The sequence below is a fragment of the Diabrotica virgifera genome, chromosome 3, assembly GCF_917563875.1.
Source record: "Diabrotica virgifera virgifera chromosome 3, PGI_DIABVI_V3a".
NCBI lineage: Eukaryota > Metazoa > Arthropoda > Insecta > Coleoptera > Chrysomelidae > Diabrotica > Diabrotica virgifera.
The window spans coordinates 89,692,989-89,705,666 of record NC_065445.1 but is presented as its reverse complement, the minus strand read 5'-3'; the positions used below and the strand labels follow the sequence as shown (position 1 = coordinate 89,705,666).

The following is a 12,678-nucleotide window of genomic DNA, read 5'->3' as shown; positions in this document are numbered from 1 at the left end:
ATTCCTGGAAAGTTTCCGGAAACTTTCCGGCGTTTGAATCTTCCCGGAAATATTACATCCCTAGGTATACATCCAAAAATTTTGAAACCAAGGAAGGATTACGACAAGGAGACCCTTGTCAACAACTGCATTCAATCTAACATTGGAAGGAATAATCAGGAAAAGCAGAATAAACATGCAAGAAACGATATTTAAAAACGGCCAACAATGCATAGCATTTGCAGATGATCTGACGCTATTAGCAACAAGCAAAAAAGAACTACAAAAGTTAATGAAAAACATAATAACAGAAGCCAAAAAATTCGGACTTAAAATAAATGAAGAAAAGACAAAGTATATGATAATGGGAGAGATCCAAAAAGAAAAAGAGAATAACATCATAGTACAAATAGATGGAGAAAAAACATACTCGTTCAAGAGACAAAGAAATTATTTACCTGGGAGCCAAAATAGATGAAAATGGTCATGAAGAAGGGGAGATAAAGGCAAGAATAGCTAAAGGAAATAAAAAAATGGAGCATTACGCACACTATGGAAATCCAAATACGTATCAAGAAAAACAAAAATAAGAATTTATAAGACTGTTATCAGACCTACAGTAATATACGCATGCGAAACATGGGTGCTCAAAAAGTCAGAAACAGACTTTTTAGAAAGATGGGAGAGAAAAATGCAAAGAGCAATATATGGAGGTGTGAAAATAGAAGGTCAGTGGAGAAGAAGAAACAATAAAGAATTGGAAGAACTATATCAAGAGCCAACGATCACGACGACGATCAAAGCACAGAGAATACGATATTTGGGGCACATCGAGAGAATGGGAAGTAAACGAATGCCAAAAACGGTACTGTCACTGTCACGAAGACCAATACAAAAGAGGAGGAAAGGCAGGCCAAGGAAAAGATGGAAGGACAGTGTGTACAAAGACTTGAAGATAAGTAACATTGAGAGATGGAAAGAACTAGCATTGGACAGAAGGAGATGAAGGGAGGTGGTGAAGGAGTGTATAAAAAGACTGAAGTGAAATAAAATAAAATTTATAAGTTATGTAAGTTATATTAAGTTATTTATTATTTATGTAATAAGAAATGTAAACATTTTAGCCCTAGGCCTACAAGGCCTGTTGCGCTTAATAAATAAAAAATGCATCGGGCGTAGTAGTGACGTTTACAATAATTGTTATTTAAGCTTCTCAGTGTAATTCTCAAGTAAATTTATTATTAAGTTGCTGGGCCATAAGCTCTAGTTTCGAATTAAAAGTATCCATGTTTCGCGCATCGGAAAACCGTCATCGTTGTATATTTACGCACCGAAAAAAATATTGTTTGTCAGAATGCATTTCTTTTCTCCGTCGCCATATGACCAAAATACCTTTATTTTAGTCCACCTATCCAAATAAAAAACATATATTGTTGAAACAAAAAATATATATTTTTAAATAATTATATTCTAACAATAAATATATATGTAAACATATACGAATTAACTGTACTGGTTTTGGTTAAATTAGATACAACTTAAATAAAATCACAAAAAGATAGTTAAAATATAAATGCCAAAGAATTTTTATGATCATTTTAACTAAACCCAAGTATTATCCTAAATCGCGTCTTTATATGATTTCGTCTGATCACAGAAATAAACATTATTGCATTACTAACATATCTTGGATACTGTGGCCATACAATAATGAATAGATTATCGAAAGAAAAATGGTATAGCTGAAGTAACAAATGTCAGCTTACATCAACTTGAGGAATGACAAACGCGAACATTTATGGAAACTATCAACTCTTCGATTGACAGTGCAAATAACCATGGCCGTTTCAGTTATCTGCTTTTCAGTATAAACATACTAGAAGAATATACATCCCACAAGATGAAGTCATAAGCAACTTTATCAACAAGAGATTACAGAAGACAGCTGACGGCTCACGGTCAACAAACTTGGCGGGAAACTATTGAAACTACTAGGGCAGTCCGACAAGTACTTAGCCTCTCCGCCCGACGGCGCCACTATCACAAAAATGAAGTGTACTGTCATTTAATGCGCTCTCGTAGAGGGCTAATGTCAAAATTTCAGCCAAATCGAAATTATAGTATTGTTGTGATTGCGTGTGAAAGTCAACGTGTGTGCGGATTTTAATAAAATGGAAAAAGGGCAATATCAGTCGGTGATTCGATTCTTGTTTTTGAAAGGGAAATCACGCAGCGAAATCAAAAAGCGCTTGGATGCTGTGTACGGTGACTCATCTCCTTCGAGGGCAACTGTCAAAAATTGGTTTAATGAGTTTCAACGTGGACGAACGTCGGTTTTTGATGAGCCACGCGTAGGTGCCCCGAAAATGGCTACCACAGAGAATCACGTGACAAAAATCCACGATCTTGTATTGGCAGACCGCCGACTGAAGGTGCGCGAGATAGCTGACACAGTAGGCATCTCAAAAGACCGCGTAGGTCATATCCTGCATGAACTTTTGGGCATGAGAAAGCTGTCGGCGCGATGGGTGCCGCGTTTGCCCACTTTAGACAATAAGCGTAACCGATAGACCACTTCAGAGCAGTGTTTGACACTATTTAAGTGTGATACAAAGGAGCTTTAACGTCGTTTCATAACCGTCGACGAAACATGGATTCACTGGTATACACCAAAAACCAAGAAACAGTCGAGAGAGTGGACAGCACCCGGCGACCGTGCTCCGAAGAAGGCGAAGACTGTCCAATCGGCCGGAAAGGTGATGGCCAGCATTTTCTGTGATTCACAAGGTGTGATCTACATCGACTACTTGGGGAAGGGCAAAACGATCACAGGGCCCTATTATGCCGAATTACTGGGCCGATTCGACGCCGAATTGAAGAAAAAACGACCCCATTTGGCAAAGGAAAAGTGCTCTCCCACCATGACAACGCACCGGCTCACACCTCTGCCGTCGCCATGACCAAATTGGTCGAATTGGGCTACGAAATGTTGCCCCATCCACCGTATTCTCCAGATTTGGCCTCGTGCGACTACTATTTGTTTCCAAACTTAAAAAAGACACTCGCTGGGCAGAAATTTAAGTCGAATGAGGAGGTCATCGCCGCCACCGAAGCCTATTTTGCAGACCTCGAGAAAAGGTATTTTTCAGACGGGTTAAAGAAGTTGGAGCATCGCTGGGTCAAGTGTATCGAGCTAAAAGGAGACTATGTAGAGAAATAAATTGCCACTTTTCCAAAATGTTCCTTTTTCTTTTGTAGGCTAAGTACTTATCGGACTGCCCACGTATATTATCTATGTCATCAAAAACCAATCAGAAATGAAGCATATACAGAATGAGAAAAAGATTATTATTAAAGAGAATTCCTTAAAGAACTTCATCTTAGAGACATACCTCGAAAATACTCTGTATTGTCAGTATTTTAGAAATCATGACAACAAAATGTTCACTTGCAAGAATTCACAAGATATTAGCAAGATATACGTAGGTTAAACCGTTTTATGTTGCAAAATAATTATTGAGAACTATTCCTTTCCCTTCCTGTTAAGAGTACGAAATTGGAAAACAGCCCAAGACCCAGCAGAGTTGTAGAGCCAATGATGATGATGATGATTCCTTTCTAATCCTGTCCATCCAAATACCTTCCTATATAAACATTATTGAGAATAAAAATGAACTTTTTACTTATTAAAGAATTTAAAGACTATACAGTTAACTGAAATCCTAATACTCAGCATAATGTCAAATTCCGAGATCTGACGACATACAATATACAAATGTTTGTCTTTAGTCTTTACTTATAAAATACAGTGCACTGTGTCCTAATTACACTGCTTTCATGTTGGTATAAAAGTTTCTATTTAAAGAGATACAATGTTTTATACTGCTATTGGCTTATAGGAAAAAAATCCGTCGTATTAGCAGGAGAGCTATTATGGTTATTAATATCCAGATTGCTGCTGTCCATAATTTATCCCTAAAACAGAAAAAAATAATGATAATAATAATATAAGGTAACCTGTGGGAGTTTTTTGTCAGTTCTTCTATCAGGCGCGGCCCCCTGCGAATGGGGGATGCTTTCTGGGTATTCGTAGCGCCAATACCCAGAGAGTAGCAGGGATACTTGCCGTGGAACAAAAACTGACATCTAGCAGTAGGTATAAAATGCACACCCATGAGAATGGAGATAAATAATGTATGTTTAGGATCGCTGCCTGGGGATCGCCAGGGCACGTCTGGAGCCGGCGCTGGACGTGACAGCATGCGGGACGTCGGTGGCAGGGTGTTGAGGAGGCGGGCCCTTGTCATACAATCAGCTACAGCCCAAAAACCACCACAACCACAAGCGAGCCAAACAACAACAAGAGCTCCACCCGCCGAAGGTGCTGCGCTGGATCATCAGCCGGCGCTCACTCAAGCGGGACGACCGAGGCAGCGCATGAAATGGACTGTGTCCATTAATGAAAACATTTTGCGCTTCTATTACAAGGTGACAAACCTCGGTCAAGAAACAATCGGCTACCGACAACAGCTGTATGCCGAATTTTGCAGGACCTACCCAGATATTCAAGTATCAGAGCAAAGAGTATCAGATCAATACCGGGTAATCATAAGGAACAACCTTATCCCAGAGACTAGATGCAATTCGATCAAAAGCGAAATCGAACGGGAGATTAATAACCAAGAACAAGTTTTAGATCAAGTCCCTAATGAAATCCTCGATGTGCAGACTCCTGAGATTCCCGGAAACCCTGTTCCAGAAACTCAACCTGATAATACACAGCAGGAAAACAACGAGTTGCGCGATAGTCTAGCAAACGAAATGGCCCGTGCCGTACAAGAGTTTAATGGAACAAACCCACTTAGCAGACCACCGCTACCACGAATAAACTCTTGTAAGAAACTAGGTGCGCTGTTACAAATTGTGAACACTGGAGTCCTACCCAACTATGTCGTAGAAGCTCACACGTTGGAATATTTGCATATGCTAATCTACTGTGCAGCAACAGCAATTGCTAATGTAATGGGCGTTAAGATCAGAACACGACGGGTTACTAATAATGAAAGAACTGGTAACAGAATTACACCCTGGGAAAAAAGACTGCTCGGAAAGATCGAATTATTACGTAGGGATATTGGTATAGTCACAGAATACATACGAGGTGTAACAAGTAGAAAAGTCATCAGAAGAGCTGAAGATATAATGCTTACTACCGCAAGACACTCAAGATAAGATCCAGAAAACAACACAGCCCATCAGTGTCTGGATACATTAAAACAAAAGCTCTCCGTTTATTCAGGACGACTAAGGAGGTACAAAGTTAGTAACAACCACAAAAGCGACAATGCTCTTTTTGAAAGATCTGAAAAGGCGTTCTATCAAAAACTCAATTCCACTGTAGAACGTGTCGATAAGACTTACCCAAGCCAAGAAGAAATTCATGAGTTTTGGGGAAATCAACTTTCCACGCCAGCTGCTCTTAACAACAATGCTGGATGGATAGAAGATACGACACAGAACTGCCAACACTACATTACCACCCTTTACGAACCCTTCACTACTGAAGAAGTCTCAAATGTCATCAAAGAGCTTCATAACTGGAAATCTCCTGGACCAGATGGAGTTCAAAACTTTTGGTTTAAGAAGTTTTGGAGTGTTCATGAATGCTTATCAACACTAATTAATCATGTTATTTCTAATCCGCAGGATATACCATCATTTCTAACTCAGGGAACCACTTATTTAATTCCGAAGGATCAAAATAACTAACACCCAAGATCCAGCCAAATACCGCCCAATTACTTGTTTTCCAACTTTGTACAAATTGGTCACATCCTGTGTAGCCCGGCGTATCTACCAACACTGTGCTCTGAACAATATCGTAGAGCCTCAACAGAAAGGATGCGCTAAGGGTTCCATGGGTTGCAAAGAACAACTCATCATCGACTCAGTCATTTCTAACCAGGCATATTCCAAAAAGAGGAATCTTTTTACTGCCTTCATTGATTACAAGAAGGCCTTTGATTCAGTGCCGCATGAATGGCTTATAGATATATTGAGAATATATAAAGTCTATTATAATATAGTGACCTTTTTAGAGCATATAATGACGAAGTGGAAGACTAGAATTCACCTTCAAATACCTTTTAGAGCATATAATGACGAAGTGGAAGACTAGAATTCACCTTCAAATACCTGGTGAAAATAACATCGAAACTGAAAATATCGCAATCAGCCGGGGCCTGTTTCAAGGAGATTCGTTGAGTCCACTGTGGTTCTGTCTAGCTATGAACCCATTATCTCAGCTATTGAACTCCACAGATGCAGGTTTTAGCATCAAAAATAACAACAATGTGGTGGCGAAGCTTAATCATTTATTGTATATGGATGATTTGAAATTAATGGCTTCCACTCGAAACCAACTCGATGAGAAAAACTGTAGAAACTTTTTCTAATGATATTAGCATGCACTTCGGACTAGACAAGTGCCGTATTTTAAATATAGTCAGAGGAAAAGTACAGCCCGGAGGATTCGATATGCAAAATGGCCAGAACATCGAGGCCATGGGTGAAAACGATATGTATAAATATCTTGGAGTAAAGCAAGCGCGGAGAATTGACCATAAACAAATGAAAACAGAGATAACTACTGAGTTTATACGAAGGGTAAAACAGCTGCTTCGCTCACACCTTAATAGTAGAAATTTGTTTAAGGCACTAAACACCTACGCATGTTCCGCGCTTAGCTATTCATTTGGCATTGTTAAGTGGACAAAAACGGACATAGAAAATCTTCAGCGAAAAGTAAGAACGCACCTCACAAAGGCACAAAAACACCATCCAAAAGTGCAGTAGAAAGAACGACATTGCCACGGAATTTAGGACAAAGAGGACTTATGGATATAAGTGAGCAATTAGACAAACAAATTGCTAATTTAAGATCTTACTTTCAGATGCAGGCTGAAACATCTACTCTACATCGCGCTATCTGCGCAATAGATGACACAACACCGATAAAACTGAGGGAAGCAGAACTGCGCATAAACCACCTTACTAAGGACAAAAACGTGCGCGCCTGGATGTGTAAACCTCTGCACGGGCGACATCCCAATGAGGTCAGCCAAGATTATGTCGACAATATAGCGTCGAACTACTGGTTGACATCAGGAAAGATGTTCCCAGAAACGGAGGGTTCATTACTGGCCATTCAGGATCAGGTTATACCAACCAGAAATTACCTGAAATATATCATCAAAGACCCTCATGTTCAAAACGACAGATGCCGATATGGATGTCAAGCCCAAGAAACCATCCAACATCTTACAGGGGGCTGCCAGGCATTTGCTGCAACTGAGTACAAGGAACGGCATGACGCAGTGGGAAAAATCCTTCATCAGGAGATAGCTATCAAGCTGGGACTTCTCCAAACCGACCATCTCCAATATTATCAATACGTCCCTGAGAGTATGCTTGAGGATGGCAAGTACAATCTATACTGGGACCGCACTGTGCTCACAGACCAAACAGTGACGCATAATAGACCAGATCTCGTATTAGTCAATAAATTAACGAGACAAACAACCCTCATTGATGTGCCGATTCCTAACAATAATAATTTACGTACTAAATTTACTGAAAAGATCGCCAAGTACAGAGATCTGGAAATCCAAATACGGAGACAATGGAGAATGCAAAGTACCCAGACGATACCGATTATTATGTCTACTACTGGAGTCATTCCGAAGACCCTCCTCGAAAGCATAAAAAAGCTGGGTCTTAATGAACATCTTTATAAGACCATGCAGAAAGCAGTACTACTCGCAACGGCCAGATGTGTACGAAAATTTTTGGGAGATACACCTGCATTCCAAGTCACCTAGGGCTCGATAACAAGGAAAGAGTCCCACCAGAGCTCAATCCTTTTGATACCGTAGGTATCTGGGATGAGTCAATTTTCCCCTTAGAAGGAGTGTGAGCCGTATGGCTAAATCTGGATATAAGTTAATGTATAGGTTATAAACAATATATTATAGGACAATCGCCTTATAAACAATGTGTTCTGGGAAAGGCCAGATGGAAGAAGGTCTGTAGGACGGCCTAGAAAAAGGTGGAAAGATGCAGTCAAAGAAGATCTAGAGAAAATGGAAGTGGGGCAATGGGAATTAGTGACATAGGACCGACAAACATGGAAGGCAATAGTAAACGCGGCAAAGACTCACGAAAAGTTGTAACGCCATTGATGATGATTATACAGAGTGTAACAAAAATGCAGGTCCTAAATTAAACCACATATTCTGGGACGAAAAACAGTTCGATTGAACCTAACTTACCTTGGAACAAATGTGCACATAAAAAAGTTACAAAATGAAAATCGATTTTTTCCAATATATCGAAAACTATTAACTTAACTATAACTTTTATTAAAAATGGACATGTGGTACTCTTATGGTAGGGACATGTCAAAAAAATAATAAAAGTGAAATTTGTACACTCCATAAAAAGTTTATGGGGGTTTTGTTCCCTTAAACCCCCCAAATTTGTGTGTACGTTCCAATTAAATTATTACTGCGGTACCATTGGTTAATCACAATGTTTTTAAAACTTTTTGCCTCTTACTATTTTTTCGATAAGCCAGTTTTTATCGAGATGCGGCTTCTTTTTTAATATGTTTACATAAAAATTTTATGAGGGTTTTGTTCCCTTAAATGCCCTAAATGTTTGTATACGTTCCAATTAAATTATTATTGTGGTACCATTAGTTTAACACATTGGTTTTTAATGTTTCAAAATATACCTAAAAAAGGTAAATTCACAACAAATTTTCATATTACTATTACCAGGTCTCCTATAATCTTACTTACTATGTAAAAATTTGTGTTGGATTTTACAGATGTTCAAAATATCTCGATAAAAACGTTTTGTTTAACTAATGATACCACATTAATAATTTAATTGAAATCCACTGTGGTTATGTCTAGCTATGAAACCACTATCTCAGCTATTGAACTCCACTGACGCAGGTTTTAGCATCAAAAATAACAACAATGTGATGGCGAAGCTTAATCATCTGTTGTATATGGATGATTTGAAATTAATGGCTTCCACTCGAAACCAACTAGATGAGATGCTAAGAACTGTAGAATCCTTTTCAAATGATATTAGTATGCACTTCGGACTAGACAAGTGCCGTGTTTTAAATATAGTCAGAGGAAAAATACAGCCCGGAGGATTCGGTATGCAAAATGGTCATCGGATTGCCATGGAACATCGAGGCCATGGGTGAAAACGATATGTATAAATATCTTGAAGTAAAGCAAGCGCGGAAAATTGACAATAAGTAGATGAAAACTGAAATAACTGCAGAGTTTATACGAAGCGTAAAACAGCTGCTTCGTTCACACCTTAACAGTAGAAATTTGTTTAAGGCACTAAACACCTACGCATGTTCCGCGCTTAGCTATTCGTTTGGCATTGTTAAGTGGACAAAAACGGACATAGAGAATCTTCAGCGAAAAGTAAGAACACACCTCACAAAGGAACAAAAACACCATCCTAAAAGTGCAGTAGAAAGAACGACATTACCACGAAATCTCGTAGGAAGAGGACTTATGGATATAGGTGAGCAATTAGATAAACAAATTGCTAATTTAAGAACTTATTTTCAGATGCAAGCTGAGACATCTACTCTACATCGCGCTATTTGCGCAGTAGATGACACAACACCGATCAAACTGAGGGAACCAGAAATGCGCATAAACCACCTCACTAAAGACGAAAAAATGCGCAACTAGATGGGTAAACCTCTGCACGGGCGACATCCCAATGAAGTCAGCCAAGACTATGTCGATAATACAGCGTCGAACTATTGGTTGACATCAGGAAAGATGTTCCCTGAAACGGAGGGTTCATTACTGGCCATTCAGGATCAGGTTATACCAACTAGAAATTACCTGAAACATCGTCAAAGATCCTCAGGATGGATGTCAAGCCCAAGAAACCATCCAACATATTACATGGGGCTGTCAGGCATTTGCTGCAACTGAATACAAGGAACGGCATAATGCAGTTGGAAAAATCCTTCATCAAGAGATAGCTATCAAGCTGGGACTTCTCCAAACGGACCATCTCCCATATTATCAATACGTCCCTGAGAGTATGCTTGAGGATTGCAACTACAAGCTATACTGGGACCGCACTGTGCTCACAGACCAAACAGTGGCACATAATAGACCAGATCTCGTACTAGTTAATAAATTAACAAGACAAACAACACTAATTGATGTTAGTCCAGAGAAATAAGATTTTTCTCGTGACACATCCCCCTCCAGGCCGAAACCAAATTTTTTAGTAGTATGGACATCTATATTAATAACCTTTATGTTTCCTGCAGGCGATTTTGATGATATACATAGTTATAAACAAATGAAGATCAAAAAACGGTAAATTTTCGCTTTTTTCGTCTATAACCAAAAAGTTAAGCATTTTAAACAAATTTGAGAGTAAGAAACTCATAAATCGTCTAAAAAATTTCAATATGGCGTTCGCTGAATATGTCTATCCTTATTGGTTGCTTAGAAAATTGCAAAATCATAAATTTTGATAATAACTTACTTACTTACTTAGCAATAAATATTAATAACTTACGTAAAAATTAACTGAAAACCTTATTACACGAATTGCTGAGACTTCTGGTTCCTAAATTATATTTTAAATTTCAAAGCAATTGGTCAAATAGTTTAAAAGTTATTCATGTTTAAAAGTTATTTGTTTATCCCAAATTCATTTTTTTTGCAACACTATAAGTCAGAAAATTATGAGGTTATAGTAAGACTTCTGACAGTTTATGGAAGAAGAACATATACTATTGACTTAATTAAAAAAAAAATGACAAAAAGTAATTTTAAACAGTGTCAAATTATTTTGCAAAAACACGTCGAATTTTTGCTTACTTATAAACAATTAGAATAACTTTTTAACCGTTACCCGTACAAAATTATTTTTTCATATTTGGAAAGACTGAATTTTTATACACATTTAGAAAAAAAAAACAATTGTCCTAGGACAATTAGGGACGAAGTTAGCCCCCCCTTTTTTTAATTCACATGTTTTTGCAAAATAATTTTGCAGTATTTAGAATTATTTTTTGTCATTTATTTTTAATTAAATTAATAGTATAAATCTTCTTCTTTCATAAACTATTCAAAGTATTAGTGTAACTTCATCATTTTCTGACTTATAGCGTTGCAAAAAAAAATGATTTGGGATAAACAAATTAAATACCTTTTAAACTATTGAACCAATTGCTTTGAAATTTAGGGTATGATTTAAGCACACCAGAAGTCTCAGCATTCCGTGTAATAAGAACGTTCTAAGTTAATTTTTACATAAGTTATTAATATTTATAAAAACTCAAAATTTCTCGTTGGAACTTTACCGCGCTGAGCAGATGGGACGTGAATTGTAAATTGTAGAATTCCCTCATCTTCCTTAGTCTCAGCATCCGTATGGCTTGCAAATTGTAGAAGCCTCGGAGGTGTAACCAGAGAAGGTTCCCATTGTTTTCATGCTGGTGGGATGTAAACTTAGTCTTCTCAAAATTTATGATTTATTTTGCAATTTTCTAAGCAACCAATAAGGATAGATACATTCAGCGAACGCCATATTGAAGTTTTTTATACGATTTATGAGTTTCCCACTCTCAAAGGACATCGCACACATCTTATGGAAAATATAATGTCACTCAAATTCAATAAAATTTATACGATTAGATTCGTTTTAATATAACGATCAATTCTTATCATTGCGCCAACTCTTAATTATGATTAATTACGGCGCAAATTGCAATTAAAGTTTATCGAAATCACATTTTTGGAGTCCATAAAATGTTAGTTTACAATCATTATTGCTCTGAGTGCTATTCATAACAGCTTAAATCCCGCTGGGCCTAAGCGGATTAGTGAAACTAATCCGCTGATTTATGGAGTACCGAAAATCTGGGTATTTCAAAATATTTTTTCTCTCTCTAACTTATGTACCTACCCATTTGATTTCAGATTTATTTATATCAATTTCTGCTCTTATTTTTGAAAATAGAGAGTTGGCGCAATTATAAGATTTGATCGTTAATTTAAAACGAATCTATTGGTATAAATTTTATTGAATTTGAGTGACATTATATTTTCCATAAGATGTGTGCGATGTCCTTTGTTTAAAACACTTAACTTTTTGGTTATAGACGAAAAAAGCGAAAATTTACCATTTTTTGATCTTCATTTGTTTATAACTATGTATATCATCAAAATAGGCTGCAGGAAACATAAAGGTTATTAATATAGATGTCCGTACTACTCAAGAAATTTGGTTTCGGCCTGGAGGGGATTGTGTCACCAACAGGATATTTTTTTCTTTATTTCTCTGAACTATGTGGCGATACCTAACAACAATAATCTACGTAGTAAATTTACTGAAAAGATCGTTAAGTACAGAGATCTGTAAATTAAAATACGAAGACAATGGAGAATGCAAAGTACCCAGACGATACCATTATGTCTACTGCTGGAGTCATTCCGAAGAACCTCCTCGAAAGCAAAAAAAGGCTGGGTCTAAATGAACATCTTTACTGTACAAGACCATGCAGCAGCGGCCATACAAGACCACTACTCGCAACGGCCAGATGTGTACGAAAATTTTTGGGAGATA

General features: G+C 37.6%; 1 protein-coding gene across 1 annotated transcript in view; it reads right to left on the bottom strand.

The window, feature by feature from the left end:
- Positions 1–1,409: 1,409 nt before the first annotated feature.
- LOC114328157 (ubiquitin-conjugating enzyme E2 J1) overlaps positions 1,410–12,678 on the bottom strand; it is a 52,104-nt gene continuing 40,835 nt past the window's right edge. The window contains exon 5 of the mRNA XM_028276939.2: positions 1,410–3,954. Coding sequence (XP_028132740.1) covers positions 3,873–3,954 — 82 coding nt within the window. The 3' untranslated portion in view covers positions 1,410–3,872. The remainder of the gene's footprint in view (positions 3,955–12,678) is intronic.